Source organism: Vigna radiata, chromosome 2 (assembly GCF_000741045.1).
Source record: "Vigna radiata var. radiata cultivar VC1973A chromosome 2, Vradiata_ver6, whole genome shotgun sequence".
In the NCBI taxonomy this organism is placed as follows: domain Eukaryota; kingdom Viridiplantae; phylum Streptophyta; class Magnoliopsida; order Fabales; family Fabaceae; genus Vigna; species Vigna radiata.
The window spans coordinates 6,093,112-6,113,585 of record NC_028352.1 but is presented as its reverse complement, the minus strand read 5'-3'; the positions used below and the strand labels follow the sequence as shown (position 1 = coordinate 6,113,585).

At 31.1% G+C, this 20,474-nt stretch overlaps 2 protein-coding genes across 2 annotated transcripts; one reads left to right on the top strand and one right to left on the bottom strand.

Annotated features, from left to right (window-relative positions):
* Nucleotides 1–4,142: 4,142 nt before the first annotated feature.
* Nucleotides 4,143–9,978, top strand: LOC106778790 (F-box/FBD/LRR-repeat protein At1g13570-like). Its single transcript, XM_014666787.2, has 4 exons — nt 4,143–4,221; nt 6,620–7,547; nt 7,628–7,765; nt 8,054–9,978. Exons 2-4 carry the CDS (start codon nt 6,627–6,629, stop codon nt 8,363–8,365), a joined length of 1,371 nt encoding a protein of 456 aa, XP_014522273.1. The 5' UTR covers nt 4,143–4,221; nt 6,620–6,626; the 3' UTR covers nt 8,366–9,978.
* A 117-nt stretch (nt 9,979–10,095) lies between these two features.
* Nucleotides 10,096–12,308, bottom strand: LOC106756588 (F-box/kelch-repeat protein At5g60570). Its single transcript, XM_014639072.2, has 2 exons — nt 12,130–12,308; nt 10,096–11,907 (listed from the first exon to the last, which is right to left on the bottom strand). Exon 2 carries the CDS (start codon nt 11,580–11,582, stop codon nt 10,389–10,391), a length of 1,194 nt encoding a protein of 397 aa, XP_014494558.1. The 5' UTR covers nt 11,583–11,907; nt 12,130–12,308; the 3' UTR covers nt 10,096–10,388.
* Between the last annotated feature and the right edge of the window lie 8,166 nt (nt 12,309–20,474).

Here is a 20,474-nt window from a genome sequence, read left to right as displayed (position 1 = left end):
TATCTCTTGTATTGATGTTGTTACCAAATCAATAATGTAGAAGCATTTTATTGTATAAATTGGGTGTATATCTTTGTGTGATTATCTCTTTATCAACATGTGGTATCAACAACAATGTTGAGGTTATAAAAAGAATATATAGTGCTATCTATCATGACGGTTAATGAAAGTAGAAATTTCTTCACAAACCAACCAATTATTGATGGAAAGAATTATAACCACCAAGTTATAAAGATGTAGGTCATTTTTGACTACTAAAAATTGTTAGAGATTTGATGAAGAATGCCCGTGAAAAGGATGAAGCTGTAAATAGGAAGAAAGATTGCAAAACTCGTTGTCTCTTGCATCAATGTGGACATAGTGAATTTTGAGAAAATTTCAAAGGCAAAATCAATAAGGGAAGCATGGAATAAACTACAAAAGGTGCATGAAGGAGCAAAGAAAATCAAGAAGGAGAAATTACAATCCCTAAGGTGACAATATGAGCTATTGTTTATATTGAAATAAGAGAATATGACAAATTATTTTAATCAGTTGCAGCTACTGGTTAATTCAATAAGAGCATGTAGGGAATTTGTGACAAACCAAAGTATGGTTGAAAAGATATTATGCACACTCTAACCAATGTTTGACTACATTGTGGTAACCATTGAAGAATCAAAAGATATAGAAAAGATGTTAGTAGAGAAGTTGCAAAGCTCGTTAGAAATGCATGAGTTGAAGCTTCTGTCACGCAATGCCAAGAAAGTCAGTGAAGAACAAGCTTTGAAGGCTCAAGCTATAAGGAAATAAGGTGTTTCTCGAGACAAATGAAACAAGAACAAGATAGATGGGTGATTTAACAAAGATTGCAAATCTTTGAACCAAGAATAATGTTTTGTTGAGCATATAGAATATACAATATCAACCAAGAGAAATTTTAGAAGAGGTGGATGAGGAAAGAAGAATAAAGATTGTAGAAATATTTAATATTACAGTGAGAAGTGGGGACAATATGTTACTGTTTGTTGGCATGACAAAGGCCACCAGAGAAAACATTGAAGTTCTTTGAATCAAGAATAAGGTTTTGGTGAGCACACAGAACATAAAAAAAGATCAGCCAAAAGCAATTATGGCCGAGGTAGAGGAGGAAAGAAGAATCATGATCGTAGAAAGATTCAATGTTGTAATTGTAAGAAGTAGGGACAATATGTTGCTGATTTTTGGCATGACAAAGGCAAGCAGAGAAAAGAATATGTTGAAGTTGAAGCCAATATTGCTTAAGATGATTCAAAAGAAGAGCCTATAGTGTTGATGATTACAATTAGTGAAGATGAATTAGGAATTGGTTTCTTGACACAAGATGCTCTAATCACATGACTGGCTTAGAGATTGGATGTCAAATTTTGATACAAGTGAAACCAGTAAAGCTAGATTTGTAGATTATAATGTGATTGAGGTTGTAGGAATTAGAGATATTATAATCAAGAAGGATGGGAAAGAAATTACAGTTATTGAAAGTGTGTTATATGTGCTTGGAATGAAGTGCAACCTACTAAGTGTTGGACAACTAGTAGAAAAGGGATTTCCAGTTGCAATGAAAGAAGATATGTTGAAGGTGTATGATTCAAGGAAAAATCATGTGATGAAGTCACTATTGTCAAAGAATAGGACTTCTCAATCAAGATTGTATTATGTTGAAAATCAATGTTTTACTACAATAATCACATATAAGATGAGCTGGTTGTGGCATGGGAGGTTTAGCCATTTAAACTGGTTGTGGCATGGGAGGTTTAGCCATTTAAACTTCCATAGCTTGAGAAAGTTGGATGCTAATAATATGGTAATCAGGTTGCCAGATATTCATGTACCATACAAGATGTGTGAGGAATGCTTGTTGGGTAAACAACCTAGGAATGAATTTAATTCACATATGCACATTATAGCTAAAGGTGTGATGCATGTTGTGTATCTGAGTGCATGTAGACCATTTGAACAACAATCGTTAGGGAATAATGGATATTTTTTTATAAGCATAGTCACATGATTTGGCTTTATTTTATTATAGCTAAATGTGATATATTTTCCGAGTGTTATCAAAATAGGTAACCCGGTGAGGTCCACCACGGGTTGGTCATTTAATGAGCCAACCTAACTCGGCTCACTTATTAGCGAGCCCAAAAATTCGAACCCGACTCAGCTCACTACAGGTTGATGGGTTAGACGGGTTGGCTCACTTAATTATAAGTTTTTTTTTTTCAAATCCAAAAAAAATTACAATCTTTTTGTAATTCAAATGTAAATAAATTTCACTCTAAAATGATGTTAAACTTCAAAGACAAATCAAAATGAAAAAGTACCTTATAATCCAAACGTAATCCAAAAGCAAGCACAAAAAACAAACAAACAAGTTTCTAATATTGATCATTTTTGTGTCAAACATCGAAACAGTCAAGGGAGAGTTCTGAAAAGAATCTTTGTCGTCTCACAAGCAATAGATTAAGGAATAATCTTGAAAAGAACTCTTGTCGAACCGCTCACCTTAAAAATGGTTGAAGCCCATCTAATCTACATACAATAAAGCGCACGATTAATGGTTAAGGACGAGTTCCAACTAAAAAACATGTGTCGATCGGGCTACAACTTTTGGCATATGTAAGCGTCAATTACCAAACGGTCAAATCCAAACCCCTTTGCAAATTATTTAATGTTCAGGCTTGGGAGGCCTGTGTACTATATGTCGTCCAATCAAGCCCTGACAACCAACCATCAACCAAACAGTCTAACTGTAAGACCGATCACACCCTGGGACAACTACTTTAGGCCGACCACATTTGGCAGACTACTTTAAGTCGACCTCTCTAAGCCGACCTCCTTTGACCGACTATTCTTTACCGATCACATTTGACCGACTACTCTAGATCAACCTCTCTAGACAAACCTCTCTAGGACAACCTCCCTTGGCCGACCACTCTAGCCTGCCACCTTTGGCCGTTCATCCTTTGGCCGATCTCTTGGACATATCACTCGTGATCGACCACCCTGACTTGAATGGCATGATCGACCGGTTACAAAATGATCAACTTAACATAATGGTAATCATGAATCAACTTGTTAGTGTTGATTAAAGTATGATCGAATCGTGATTAGGTTGAAAAAAAAAAGATAAAAGTCCATAATAACTACTATAAAAGTTGACTTTTAGACACAAACATTAAACACGCAACACACACGTATCACTGCATTAATAATATATTGATCAATCATTTACTAACTTTAGCATCCAGACCATTCAAACACTTTTGAACATACCAAAAACTCTTACCAAACAAAATTTGAACGTTGGACAACACATCTCGGAAAATGAACCGTTGACTTTAACCCACATCCAAAGAAAATTAAATATTTTCTTTAATGTTTAAAACACATAAAAAATTTATATATAAATATTATTTTAAACCTTGAAGGGATAACCTCTTTCTTTATGTGTCCTCTTTCTCTATTTCTTTCTTTATATATCATTATTGTTTTAATATATTATCCATATCAATCATGATTATTTGATTTATTTAACTCTTTTTAAATGTTTCAATAATAACATCTAGAATTATGCTATAATAAAAATAGTCAAGTTTAAAAAAATAAATTTACAAATAGAAATATATCCTAACATTTTCAATGGTTGAATTAAATAAACTATTAACCTTCCAATTTTCAACATTTTATATAATACATCAATAAAGGTTGAAAACTAAGGTTCAACTTCTCATTAAAAGAGAAATTCACATTCAGTATTTGACTGTGTTTAAAACAAGAATGTCTTTGAAGAACAAACACTTGAGAAAAAAAACAGAAAAAATGTATATATATTATATTCAAAAACATTAAATTCAACATAAATTTGGAAGGTCTGTATACAAAATAACGCTAGTTTTTTTTTTTTTCAAATTCACAGTTAATTATAGTTTTCAATTCATTGAATTATTTCCTTTCAGCGATAAATTTACAAATTTGCAACACAACAACAATTAACTTTTAAATTAAATAATTGTGCAAAAATAATTAATAGAACAGATCAAATATAAATAGTTGAGTGTGTGTCTTGTTATCAACCTGTTCTGTAATAAAAAAAGACAGAGCTTCTTTGATCTTGCTCATTTTAATTTCTCCAAATTTTTTGTTGAGAGACAAAGAACTTCAGTCAATAATCAATTTCTCTTCTGTACTTGGAACTCTTCACAGGTATGTTTCCTCTTTTATGCATTCCTTACTCTTTTCTTTGCTTTTATAAGCATCATTATAGATTTTTCCTTTAATCTATAGAAAAACAATTGATTGAAATTAATAACCTTGTTCTAACAAGCAATTTTCTTAGGTTGTAATTCATATTCTACCTATATATCACTTTGTAAAAACTAATATCAACAGTTACCTGTAACTTCTTAGGATTTCACTTCCATCTTAATATCTTTTACTGGTTTTTTTACTGTAAGATGAATTGACATTTTTCATAAATATTATTTCTTTTCTGTTTTTTTTTTCCACATTTTTCAGCTAAAGAAACATGTGGACAAAGATTACTAAAAATATCTTTTTTTTTCTTCAATTTGGAAGAACAGGGTTTAATTATTTATCTGGCTGAGTGAAGTAATTTAGCACATTAAAAATATTGCTTGAGATTTTATTCTACGGTAATTCAAGAAAAATCCAACAAAATCTTGAATTTGAATTTTATGAATTAGATGAAAAAGGAAACCCTATTACAACTGTTGTTAAACTAGATTTTGTGATAGAGATTAATCATTAGTAAAACTAATAGATATTTTACATGTACAAAAAATAACCTTAAAACATTATATTTACGTTATTATTTATTTATTTTTATTTATTTATGAAATTACCTTCTAAGTTTATTATGTTTTCAATGTGATTTTAACAAGATCGAGGGTAAATTTCTTATAGTTCTTTTCTTTTAATTATTTGTTTTTATTTTATTTTATGTGATATATGGATTAGAAAACACCAAATGCTTTTATATTTATATAACTCATTTATTTTTTCTGATAAAAAATGTTCACTAATAATATTAGGATTAGTATTATAATTAACTTTTATCTTTTTTTTTCCTATCACATCACAATGCCTATAAAATCTATTTGTTCATTTATCTTCTTTTAACATTTTCTTTTTTATTTGTTTTGTTCATCAATCCAGTCCACTTCTAAATATTGTCAAATAGATTAGAAAAGAGAACAAAAACTATAGATTTATAGAATATAGAAAAGATATATAAAACAAAAATGTTTAATATCATTGTTGACCTCAATTTTTATCAAAATGGTCCTATTTTTTTTTAGAATGGTGAACATAGTCCTTTATATTGTAATTTATGTTTAATTTAATATGTTCAATTTAGTCTTTTGACAAACTACATTTAAATCGTTAATGAAACATTGTTAAAGTCAACAATCACTAAATGATGTAACTTATTTGATCTTACTTGACTAAATGATGTAACCTATTTTATCTTACATGGCTACCTCTCGTCATCTTCATCCTTCTAGTTCATCATCTTCTTCTTGCATTAAGGAACCAAACTAAAGGTCAAAACTTTATTCTTTTAGAATCTAGGAGTCCAGCCTTAGGGCCACGCAAGAGAGATTCTTCCATAATCTCTTCTTTTCTTCCTAGAAGCTTCAAGCTTCTTTCCCTTCGCGGATGAATTGGTCTTGGGTGTCATTTTTCTCTCGTGCAAAGTTCTCGCCTAAGGAGGGTTTTCTTCTGGTTTTCTTTCTTCTTATTCAAGTTCGCGTGAAAGGCAGGGGAACCATTCTTCTCTTCTCTGCTTCAGGCTCGCGCATTAACCCTATCTGTAGAGGGTTCTCCTTCGCGCAAAGGAATTTTGGTTTTCTTTTTGGGGTTTTACTGATCTTGTTTGTAAAATTGGAAATGGGGATTTAGGGTTTTTTGGTTGGAAGATTTTATGTTCTTAATCATTTAGCGTTTGCGATTGAGGTTGATGGTTACGTTTTAGGGTTGTCTCTAGGATTTAGAGTTATTGTTAATATCTGATTATTGGTTTATTTTTCCTGCGGAATGGTGGCAAGGGAGGCGCAGATGAAGGTGGCTATGGATGTCACGGTGACCGTCAATTTAATTAAAACCCTAATATTAAGGAGAGTCATCAAATATCAAAAAAATACTTTCAAAAAACATAAATCTATCTCACTATGTCTTAAAGTGTCTAGTGAGCCAATAAATGACATGTCATTGATTGATTGTTGAGTTGGACATTTAGCTGTCGTCGTTTGCCAACAAGACTAAATTGAACATAAATTACGAAATAAAATACTACATTGAACATTCTAAAAAACTGAGGACCATTTCAAACAAAGTTGATAAAAATTGAGACAAACAATGGTATTAAGTCAAAACAAAAATAAGTATTTAATAAGTATATATAAAATAAACATATGTTTTAAAATAAATCACTCTTGTATTTCAAAACTAATTACATGTTTGTCCTGAACGATTAACAATCACTATAGTTTCATTATAGAATTCTCGTACTATAGTTTCATCATAGAATTCTCGTACTACTTGTTTTAGGCAAGTTTCTTTATAGTTTGGCTTTTGTCAGGGAGAAAATGGCTCAGGGGAAGATAATTGCACAAGAAATATCAAAGAAAATGGTGACATGGAACAGAATTGAGAAGAGGGACATCATAAGCACCATGCCAAATGAGATCGTTGCAAATGTTCTGTCTCGGTTGACATTGAAAGAAGCTGCTAGAACTAGCGTGTTGTCAACTACATGGAGATATCAATGGACCTATTTCTCTGGGGACTTGAACTTTGATAATTCTCTCAGGACTCTTCTCTTGCGTCATGAGAATGTTGGACTTTTGACCAAGTGCAAAGTTTTTGTTCGTGAGTGGGAGATGTTCATGAGCCTTTTGCAACATGTGATGAAATCGTTGAAATGTCACTCCATGCATGGACTCAGAATCTGCATGGATTTGGGCAACCCTTGGAAGGTGACTGAGTGGGTGAAGTTTGCTGCAGAAAAGAATGTTGAAACTTTGGACCTGGATTTTTCATACAATTTCATGGAACCATTCTTTGAAATAAGTGAGAATATTCGAAATGTGTTGTCAAAGAGTTTTGAAATGAGGGTACTGAGAGTCCTTCGTTTGGCTTCTGTGGACGTGAGTGCTGGGATCATTGAGAGTTTTCTAGCATCTTCTCCAGTGCTTGAAACATTATCCGTCAGAGGATCAAAAAGCGTTGTGAGCTTGAAAATTCAGGGTCAAGGACTGAGGTTAAAGCATTTGGAGTTGGTTGAATGTCATATTTTGCATCTTCATATCTGTGCTGAAAATCTCATGACATTTACTTACACCGGAGATTATGGAAATTTTAACTTTGAAACTGTTCCAAACCTTGTGGAAGTCTCCTTTGGAGGAAAATATTGTAATTACCTGCTATCGAACATGCAAGATGCTGAACTTTATGCAGTACTTTCGCAGGTTCATGTTCTGAAATTGGAACTGTTTATACTCTATGGGGTCAGTGATTATAGCATTTTTACTTTCTTTCCTTTGATGAGTCGTTTTCTTTTATGTTTCATGACATGATCCACTTTCAGGGAATTCTTGAAGATCTTCCTGTGTTAAGTAATGTGAAAAACCTGGAACTACGAGTTCGTCACAGGTGTGGAGGGGAACTTGGTCGTACTGTTTCATTACTGAGTGCATTCCCTTCAATAACTGTGCTTAAGATTAAGGTAAAGAATGACAAAATATCTCTCAATAAGTACCATTTATTTGTGTGTTGTTGTCCATGTCACAAAATTACAACTCACACAAACACATTCTGAGTTTTGAATTAAAAACGCAGTATTTTCACAACCTTAACTAAACAATTCCAAATTTAAACCAAAGTGCGTATATTAAACAAACATGCAAAACCAACATGTTCATCCATGTTGTTGTTGTAGCATCTGTGTGAATGCTGATCTCAGATGTTGATGTCAATCATAGTTAGTTATGTGTTTGTTTCTGTGATTTGGCAGTTCGTGAGGACCACTATCTGGGAATTGGATGAGGGGTGGAAGGCCAATCTGAAGCATGAGTATCCAAACCTGAGGGAGCTGGAAGTGTCTGGGTACAGAAGAGACACCTGTCAAATTGAGTTGCTGATCAGCATATTTAAAAAGGCACCAAATCTCAACAGGATTGTTGTGGATCCCTTGGCTTCAATGCATGTGCAAAGATCACCTGATGTCAAGGCCAGCATTAGAGAAACGCAACGTGATATGACCATATGGTATGTTGATGCTCTCAAACCTCATGTGTCTCCTTCAACTCAGTTGATCGTCCTCTAATGCCAAAAGAGGTTACCAATGGAATGGAGGAGGCTTCTTTGGAGGTTTATGATGCTATGTTAGTTCAAAATTTTCTGCAGACTGTTTTCTTGCTGCTCTTGTCAAGCATTTTGCATGAACTAAGAGTGGTACTTTTCGGGCTTTCTAATTCCTGAGACTCTTCAAGTTGAATTTGATTGAATAATTTGACTCCATTCCATGTTTGTTCTTCTACATTTTAAAATATCTGCAGGAATTGATATTTCCTTCTTTCTGAGCATGACTTGAACTTAGACTAGTTTTGGTTGCCGTGCATCATATAGATATGTTACATGGTTGACAATTTTATTTTTATTGAAATCCCCTCCCCTGTGCTGCCAGAGTTGTACCAGACATTTTTTTTGGGAGTTAAACTGTGAATGAAGCCTAGTTTTCAACGAACAACATGCTTTTTTAGAACTGAAGTAATGGTGATTTTATCCGATCGAAAATATTGGTTGAGTCTATGATACTCATATGACTTTCTTTTGGAAAAAATCTCCAACTTGAAAAGAAACAAACAACAAAAGAAATGGCCACTATGCAGTAGCAGTGGTTCTACTCCATCAAGCAAAAAAGGAATATATTTTGAACATGCTATTGTGAATTTCCTGAATTTGGATTCTTTGAATTTTTCTTCTGATATGGTTTTAAAATACACTTATGGACACTGATTTTGATGTTTTAAAATATATTAAAAAAGATTTTAATATACCAACATCATTCAGTGTATTTTTAGTGTTTAATAGAGCAACACTGAAAAAAACCCAGTAGAAAATCTAGACTCGAATTTACAAACATACAGCAGGTTAAAGAACCATGTAAATACAAGAATTAAGCATTTAAAACAGTTAAGTTAAACCTGTGAAAAAAATTTAGTCTCCTTCAGAATTGTTTTTCATTTTGAAGTCCTAGAAAATTGAAAGATTGTTATCCAATCCCCTTTCACCTAATTGGTAGATAGAAATATAATTCTAGTTTCCAAGGAATATATGCACCGACATGTAGTACAAAAGTATTCCAAAATCACTTGTTGGGAACACAAACTAATGTATTCCCAACAACATGGTTAACATAATTCTCTAAGGTCAAGGTAGTAAAAATAGGAAAAGGATGAGCACAAAACAAAACAGGTACACATCAAACCGATAATCACGTACTGTGATCCCAAATAGTGAATATAATATAATTACGAGTTATTTATAAAAACTTTTCCTTTTTGTGAGGGAACAAGAGGGGTATATTTTTTACTGCATGGACCAAGCATGAGTGAACTATAAATTATTATAACTCAATGAATAGTGGCCATTGCACTGAACCTTCTGTCATGAATTTTAATTTAGTTAATCAAGGTAATAAAGGATGGTCCCAGTCTCCCACTTAAACCTGCTTATTAATGAGGAGAATCATTTCTAGTTCAAGTTGTATAACTAAACAGATAAAGGAAGATGAAAACAGTGTCTCAATGAAGGAAGTACAGCTGGAACTGTCGACAAGGTGTAAAATGAAATCATAGAACTGAGGGGACCTCATTTTCTTTTGGCGGCTATCTAATATTATTGGCCTAATATGAGATGCAGTCTTCATCGTTCAAATCAGTTCCATAACCCATGGAAGCTTAGTTTCAAACTCTAGAGTACCTCCTTCAAACACTGTTCCACTGAGCATACACAAGACATAAATTTTGACAGATATAACAATACACCATACACTAAAGCAAAGAATGAGCATTGAAGTATTAAAAAATAAAACTGATTTATTGGTTTACATAGTTGGATAAGAAAAGGATACCAGAACATATCCGTGTAAGCCTACTAAGTAATGTTGAAAGCAAATAAAAATTGTGGATCATGAAAGGGAGAAACGCATCCAAATTTTAAGAAGTCAAAAGTAGAAACCCGAATTCTCAGTCTCAGACAATTAGCTTAGTAAATGAGATGAATGAACTAGGAAGCACCCCTCAAAGCTAAGTCAGATTGTAGATACCAGCAAATCTTGTGCTGAGTCAATCAAGAAGCATCTCACCAGACCATCCCATAACAGCACAATTGTAAACAAACACCCCGACATGCTCCTTAACACCAAGTACTTGCCAATCTATGGTTCCATTCCTGACCCCTGTCCTAGGACACCATGAGTTCAGTACAACAGCTTCACCTTCTGGACCCCTTTGCCCACCCACAACCAGAAGCTTCTCTGCACAAGCCTTGAAAGCCAGGCCCCATCCATTTGAAGAATCGGCCCGAACTGGAAGTCTTCCCAATTCACTCCAACTGTTATTTTCCTTGTCATATTTCTTCACCATGTTGGTAAGATGCTCAACTGCGTATAACTCATTATCCACAACTGCCACAAGTGGAGGAGCCTGAGCAGCCCCATTAACATATGGATACATACCCTCTATTTTCCGCCAGTTTCTTGTCTTAAGATCATACTCTTCTCCACAAGTCAATGAAACAGTAGGACTTGACATGCCACCGATCACATAGAACTTGCCATCCATGAAAAAACCAGAGCACAATCTACGTGGTGTGTGCATGTTCGGCAAAAGTTCCCATGTACCTGAAGAAGAGTCATACAACTCGGCGGATTCAAGAACATTTCCATATTTATCACTTCCACCAGCAACAATAGCAATTGAACCAAGACTGCCAGATGCGAACAAGCATCGAGGTCGGTTCATCTCCTGACACTTCACCCAACCACGGCAAATCAAGCTGTACTTCCAAATGGCAAAATCCATCAATTCCCGACCAAACACCAACAATTCACTCCCCACAGCCAAGGACTCCTTGTCTGCATGATTAAAACACTCATCACAAGGTATTTTAGGTAATGTTATCCATCTATTTCTCTTGGGGTCAAATGCCTCCCACCCTCTTGGATCACAAACCAAATAAACCAAATGCTCAAGCTCCACAATCCCCAACTTCTTCCTCAACCCGGATAGATACCCACTCCTAATCAACATGTTGTACCTTTTATTTATACATGCTAGTGAAGCATAATCAGATCTACTAACCCAAGCAAGACAGTTTAGCGCAACATCATCAAAAAGACCAGGGAGAAGCGAATCATTTGGTCCAATTCTAGGAAAACCATCATTACCTCCTACCCTTGTATCCATTTCCACAAAGCTATTATTCCCTTTCTCTTCATCCTCCTGCAAGGAACAAGCCAAGCGTATTTTCTTTGTCATGTCAACAAACCTTCAGCAGCTAATCCCTACAAAAATCTTCACAGTCCCTTCATATGCAACCCACAGCCACAAAGTACATGCCACCAAACTCCATCTCTGTATTCTTTCCATCAAATTTATGAACTTCAATTAAAATCTGTAACCACCTTATAATCATCCCTTTACAGGACTTAAACCCATTTGGTACATTAACTGGAAAACCATAACCTCAGATAAAAAGAGAGAAAACAGTAAATAGAGTTGTGGCAACAAAGATTTGAGATTCTCGCAATACCAGAAAATCAGCAATTTTCTATCTGTTCTCCGGCTTCAGAGACAGAATCATCTGCAAATTCACAATGAACAAATATAAAATGGAACAAACTTGCATGCAGAGACAAAACACACACCCCCAGAGGAAAACAAATATCAAATTTTGAGATAAAGGGTGTGCTCTGATCCAATTCAAACAGGTATCGGATTTAGATCCAAAACAAAAAGGAAGGAAAAAAGAAATGGATGAATTTCTAGAATGGGGAATGAGAGAGAAAGCATAAAGTGGGTGTACCTGTAAGTGAGGAGAAGGACCGGATCTCGGGTACGCCGCATGATTCGACGGAATTCATGCGCCGTCAAACATGTTTTGCCGGAAACCGGCTACAGGAAGAAAGGGTGAAAGCTGTGTTTAGATAACTTACAAGATGGGACACAAACAGTACTTGCTCCTAACACTAACCATATAATAATATGACACCCTGTTACCAATAAAATCTCCTCAATTGCTGCTTGCTTTGCTGCATTTATCCATAAATTATTCTTTTACATTTTCATTTTCTTTTTTAGATATGTTAATTTTTGTCAATTTAATATTTTAAGTTTATAATTAAATTTTAAATATAATTAACATGAAAAATTATTTATAAATATGTTTTATTATGTCTTTTATACATTAATCTAATTAATGTATAGTTAAATTAATCATTTTTTTATATTTATTTATTAATAAAAATAAAAATTCATTTAATAGTTTTTTATATTCATTTAATTAATATATAAATAAAATATTCTTTTTCTTCATATTATTAATATGTAAACAAAATGATTTAATATTTGTTATTAAATTTGTCTAATTTTTTTATTTATATGTATCTTTTATACTTATTATACTTATTTAATAATAATATAAATATAGTGATTTTGTTAATTTTGTTATTTAATAATAATATAAAAATAAAGATAGTCCAAAAATTAGTTGGACCTGAATAACCATATAGTAATAATAACTTTCCTATATTTCAGTGTAAGTTGTATGTTCCTCTTCTATTGGGTTGGGGTCACTTTATTCAGATGCTGTGTTGTTTGTGATTTGCCGTCAGGAATATTTTTTCTAAGGTTAATTTTGATTTACTGAAAGAATAAAAATAACATATTTATTAAATATCAGGTATAAACACAGAGAATTATTTCAAGATATCAATTTAATTTTGAAGTTATTAAACATTTATTTAAATATAAACCAATAGTTTGAAGCAGATGATTTGTGTGAGTAGTAAAAACTGTGTTTCTATGATAATAATAATTAACTTTTTTGAAAAAAATATATAATTGAAATGCACACAAATGTTCATACGCATCAACAATAAAAATGGGTAAAAGAATTTATATTTTTAGTATAATAACAAATATATTTAATTTTAGTATAAAAACTTTAATTTTATTATTCTTATTTAAACTTAATTAATAATGATTGAGATAATTGAATTGTTATTTAAAAATTTTATACCTGTTTATCAAAGAACAAATTTATATTAATATGTAATTAATATTAAGGTAATTAAGAAGGATTTCAAATTTATAAAACAAAAAATAAAGGAATAATTACATATCACATGTCAATTTTTCTTTTAATAAGCTAATTACTGAATATCCCAAAAATACATTTAATTATCTCAACAATTAACTAAATTCAAATTAAATTAAAAAACTTAAAGTTTTTTACTATAAATATACTCTCTTTTTTTCTTATATTCTAAACTTAATATTTTCGGGATAAAATTAAAGAAAAGTGAATCATGTAACTTTCATTTAAAATAATATAAATATTATATAGGATTTATCACTTCAATACAATAAAACGATTAAATAAAAAGGAAAAATATAAAGTTGCATTATAATTATAAAATAATAAGTAAGTTTAACATTATATACAAGAAATTGAATCAAAATTATGTATAAAAAAGTTTATCTAGAACCAAATAAAAAAACTATAATAAGATAACTACACTTTTATCTTTATCTAATGCTTACTCTAAAGACACACTATACTTACATCCATAAAATAATCATCACTCAAGAATCAATACACAAAACAAAACAACAAAGAATAAACAAATAGAGTAAGCTAATGATAAAATAATACAACATGGTATAATAGAATTTGAAATCATATATCACAATTCATGTAGATAAAACAAACATCTTAATCATGTCATAACCTAGACTCATTCAGATATAGTATAAATTTTGAGTCATAACGAGTTATGCACTTGTGTGGTAGAATAGTTAAATCACTCAAAGCTACCACACAAGGTTAGTCCGTTAAAACGTCATTTGCCAAAAAGAGAAAGGCCCTCAGGATAGGATCTCCTACTACTCTCACGACATGACTCGACTCATCTCTCTCTAATTGAGCATGAATGATTATTAGAGTGTCAAGATAACTCTGATATCGAAGATTCTTACATTTATATCAACTACACTTAATATAACCACGAAAAATTATCCTTAAACCTCAATTCCATACCATAATGTATTCACAACCATACCACTGAGTATAAGATAAAACATCACATTATATAAATCCAACCAAAGAAGAGAAAAAGAAAATAAAACAACCAAGCAACCCAAACTCACTCGCCCAACTCCTAAATCGTGGCACCCAGCAAGCATAAACATGGAGTCTTTCCAGCCCAACGAGGAAACTCGTCCAACCCCTGAAACTTACTGTCAAAACCCTCCCAAAACTCGCCCAATGAGCTGTATCCATTTGCCTAGCAAGAACCAAAACAGGGAGCTTCACAAACCCAACGAGCTAGCTTGGTTAGCCACTGAAACTCACTGTTAGGGCCCTCAAATACTCGGTCAACAAATTCCCCTTGCTTGCCTAGCCATTATGCATAACTTTGTAGCACCAAGTTTGCATAATTTGCACCATTCAACCCCTCATGACCTATCATATGCACTTTTACCACTTCAAGATGAGATTCTAAGCTACAATGAACCTAACCGAAAGTATATGAAACAACTTAAACTAGTTTTAAACACACTTTACAACAAGATTACAACTCAAATTAACCAAAACCCCACTTTAGAGACCTTAATTAAATTCTACAAGTTTTTTCTTATAATTAAGCAACTTAGGATTTGAACAAGTTTAAAATGATTCGACCATAGAACCCAACTCTACAAGTTTAAATTCTACAAGTTTTTTCTTATAATTAAGCAACTTAGGATTTGAACAAGTTTAAAATGATTCGACCATAGAACTCAACTCTCCACTACGACTTAGACCTGCTATTTCTAAAATTCACTACTTCAAACTTCTAAAAATGTACTTAAAACCATTCCAAACATAACCAACTGCTTACCACTCTATTCTAGATTACAAATCTATCGATTCGTAACTCAAACAAGTCCTGATTAACCATACAACAAAACCTAAATGATCACTTTTCCACTTAGACCAGTATTTCTAAAACTCACCCATTAAAACCTTCAATTTTTACCCAAAATAACTTACAACTCAACCTAGTTCGTTTCTCCTCAACATTTAACCAAATTTAACACTACCAATCATCTCAACAACAACATTCATCAATTTAACACAAAACCATTCAAGTCAGCAAATCATCATGTGATCAAACACACTTACAAAACAACAATTCACATTAACTACCATTTCATGAATAAACATTCATCATCTATTAAATACAATTTACATTAACTAGCATTTCATGAATAAACTTTCATCATCTATTAGCTACACACCCTAATATCATCAATTTATACTTCACAATTCAGCATAAAACAAGAACTAACTTCTCTTACCTTAAAAAGGAATGCTATTAAGCTCTAAACACGCACAACCCTTGCTTTAGACTCAAGGATCTCTAGAAATGCCTACAAACCACCGAATTATGATCGGAGTGAGTCCTTAGGACCTCATGCTAATAAAGAACCAGGAAAAGAATACAAATGAAACATGTGCATGGATTCCTAAGCATGATCATAGATGAAGAATTAAAAGAAAAAGGGTAAAAACTTAATTAATCTATAAGAAAAACTGATTGGATGAGAATGAAGATTACAGTACTATGATTTCGTAGGCAGTTCCTGATCGTCAAACAAATAATCAAGGAGTTAGAATTTGTAGAGAGAAGGGAGAGGAAACTCGGAAAAATAATTTTAGAGAAATGGTAAGTGTTTTAGATAATGAGACAAATTTATGAAATTCTATTTATATTATTAAATTATTTTAAAATTAAAGCACTCAATCTCATTATTTTAAAACATCTATCAAGTCAAATACTTTATTTTTTACGTTCTTACAAATCATATTTTCATCAAATAAATTTTGTAAATACATTAGTTAACATGATAAAAGTCTTAACTATTTAGTAATTATGTAGTTTATTCGTAATGTTGTTTTAGTTTTCTAAATATGATAAATAATATTTAAGAAAGATTTATAGGTTGATTTTGCTCTTAGTTATTTTGAATTTGGAAAGTTTCACTAATTAAAAGCTTGAAAATAAAACTTAAACATTAAATAAAGAAAAACCTTAATATTAACTTATTTAACTTTTTTTTACAATCTCATTAAAATTGTTGTTACATTAATCATTCTCTCTACGGATAAAATTAACCTATTTCTTTTTTTCTTTCTCTAAACAATGAGAAGAATTATCATTGATTAACATGTATTAACTAAGTACAATATAGTTAGAGCGATATAATGGACATTTATACGATGGAACATGACATCAGATCAATTAAATTCTACTACTAAGAATATTTAACATTTTTTTAAGTGAAATAAATAAGGTAAATTTATTGATATATAATAGTCTATAATACATAACTTATATGAAGATCAATTATTATTATTATTATTTGTTAAATAATAACTGATTTATGATATGCGTTAAAGAACTAGTAATTTCAAAAATATGTAAATGTTAAAAAGTTAAGCAATAAAAGACTAAATAAAAAGATATCACCACTTCTTTTTTTAAATATTGAATATTTTTTCATGCTTTTTTAAATCTAGATTTATAAATATAATGGAAAGGGGTAGAAAACGAGTTAACATTCGGTTTGACTTTGGCCTGCCAAAAATAAGTTGAGTCGAGTTGGTTTATAGGTTTAAGAACATGTTGAATTTTATAACTTGACCCATCGAGCTATCGGACTGAAACAGACTCAGGTCAGGGTACCAGACATGTTGTCTGGTTGATGTCGGGCTATCAAATTGTATTTGAATAATTTATCACTTATTTAAATATAACATTATTGATCTCGGGCTAGTTTGAGTGTTATAGCTAGCGAGACTAGATTCTTTATACATTTAAGTTTCTTAATGATGTTGCGGGTTATGAGATTAGCCTCTCAGGATGGTTAGGTTGGCCTGAGTATTGTTACGGGTGAGGAAGAGTTCCTTACATTTAGGTTTTTGTTAATTATATTATGTTACTAGACTGATATATCAGGTTGGACGAGACAAGTTGTGCCGAGTTGAAGAGATCATCTTGACCTCTTTTTTTTAGTCGAGTTGACCTATTAAATTTTATCATTTTTGCCACTATGGATATTAAGAGAAGTAAGGAGTCTCCACATATATCTATATGAGTATTTTATTGATGAATTTTATATGTTTGTTAAATTGTTAACAATTTAAATTTGTTGATAATTTTTTTTATTACTAACCAATTTTGTGATCACTAATAAATTTTATCAGTAGTTTATGTGACACCCGGGCACTGACGAGGGCGGGGAGTGATCGCCGGTGCAAGAAGCATGGTGCAGGGGGTACGGACAAGGAGCGGCTCCTGGCAGGCTTCGAGTGGAAGAGACACATGGACGAATCGAACATATACCGGAATGAGAGGGATCTGGAGACTGTATAGGTATGGGACTATACAGTTGAAGGATAGCTTAAAGGAATTGATTTGGCTACCCATATCACCAAAATGCATTTACTTTTCGGAAGCCTAACCTATAGGAACTCCATGGTTAAGCGTGCTTAGCCTGGAGAAATTCTCGAAAAGTGTGCGAGTGAGGACAAAGCACACTGAGAAGTCTCGTGGTGATATGTGGAGGCAGTCAAGAGTCCCTATAAGTTGCCGGGGCGTTACAGTTTATACTAAATATATATTTTTTCTCAAATATGATAATTAAATTATTTAATTCTTTAAGATTATTTTGTTTTTTACAATTTTAAATTTTAAGAAGTCTATAGTTTAGTTTTAGTGGATATAATGTATTTAAATAGTATAAAAAATGTGTCATTTGTTGGAAACATAAGAGGCTAGAATTATATATTAAAAATTTTCTCTTAAGTGTTTAATTCTAAATGGACTAACATGTTTTACATGCAGCATGAAACTAATTAAAAATCAATTTATTTGTATATGTTAAAACGAAGATGAATTATTATATTTGGATATCAGCATTACAGTAAGGTAGATAAAAAGGACATATCTTTATATACGACGGCTGAAGTTAGAGAGAAACATATTATCATTTTTTTTTGAACTTTTAAATTTTCAAATATCCAAATGATAACCCCCAAAGCAATTATGATAGTGGGTCTGGTTTCTTTTTTAAAAAGAATATTATTACAAAGTAATTTTTTTAAATGATTATTGTATAAATATAATTTAATATTTTTATCGTAATTTTTTTTTTGTTGGACGCAACTATGGAATTATTCGGAAATAATTTTGACAAAAACATAAACTTTATTAAATACAAAAACTTACTTTTTGTTCTTTAGCATTTTCTAAATAAGTTTAGTTAAATATATAAAAAATTATAGTAAATACGTATTTGAATAGAAAACATCTTTTTCTTTATTAAATAGAAAAACAACAAAAAAAAATGTTAGAAGAGACATGGATGTATGCATGCATGTAGATGATGTGCACCAGTCATTATTCTTCGTGCTTATTCAAGTCTATACAACACTTGTGTCACAGCTAGTATGGTGACCCACTTCTACCCAATCAAAAGTAATGCAAACCAAACACACCTCTTTTTCTTCTTTTTTCAGAGAAAAAAATATATCAATAATAATAATAATAATAATAATATACAATTGAGAATAAAAATTTAACATTAATAGTAATAGAATATTTATAATCAAGGTATTGTGAAAGATTTTTTATTATATAGGTTTAAGATTTTCGCATAGAAACAAAGAAATCTATATAGGTGTCATAATAACAACATTTCATGAGAGAGTGTTATATTTTAAAAATGTTATCTATTTAGAAAGATATTTAGAAATATCTTTTAGATTTAAAAGTAACTTAAAAATAATAACCTTTTTATGAGAATATCACTTTATCACGAATCTTCATCAAGATAAAACTCTCTAAAATACGATAATATAGTTTTTCTAAATATAATAAAACATAATTAAGTTTTAAGAAGATAAATTCTAGGTGTCTTTAATTAAGTTTTTATTAATTTTTTGTTTTTAATTGAATTATTAACGTTTTATTTTTTAGTTTTTATATTTTAAATCATTAATATTTAATTTTTATTAATTGAGTGACATGACTGCGGTTATTTTTTTCATTGTTTTATTATTAGTGTGACTTTTAATGTAAGGTTATTATGCATTCGATAATTTTCATATAATTATTTATAGTAATCAATCAATTATTTCTGTCACTACCCTTAATAAAACTATTTTTGTTATTGAATAATTTTTCAGTAAAAAATAATAAAATTATTTCTCTTTTATGTAAATCACGATATCATGTTAGATTAAATATATAATTTCGCATTATTAATAATTGAAAACAAGAAACTAAAAATAACTGTCATGTCACCTAATTTAAAACATTATTAATTAAAAAATATAAATACTATTAGTATTCAACACACAAACAAAAACTAATAAAAACAATCAAAAATATCAAATTTTATCATCGACTTAAAATTTAATTAAACTTAAAAAAATTCTCGAAAATAATATCAATAACTTTTTAACAAACATAAAAATAAATATTCTTACTTTTGAATTCCTATAAATGAGAAATTATAACGTGAAACAAACACTTTTTAGATGAAAATTCTTTTAAATCTATGTTATTATTTACATAATTTTCAGCCATGTCTTCAAACATCTTATAAACACTATTTAGTCCATGAAAAACTAGTTTGAATGTATTTTCTCTTATTACTATCTTGTTTTTTGTGATTAAATGTTTTCTCAAGATAAACTTAGGATAATAAAAAACTAATTTTAATACCATATATTTTAAAATGCACGATTAAAGAAAACAATAAGATAGCTGTTTATGTAGTTTTCTTTCTGTCTGAAAACAAGTTTATTCAAAATGTAAAATACAAATACTTAGCAGAAACGTAAACCTCAGTTCACTATAGAACATCACATTACATATATATAATACTGAAATAGTGAAAGAGTTGTTTAAATATATAATGTATGTTTTTTATTCAATGTCTTGTCGCTTAGTTCCTCTCTCGTCCATGTCAAATGCTTATCTGCACTTATTCCAACACACCAAGATAAGCTACTCTGTGACATGTAGTTATTATTGTCTGCAACCATTTTACTCCAAAAAAAAAAGTTATATATATATATATATATATATATATATA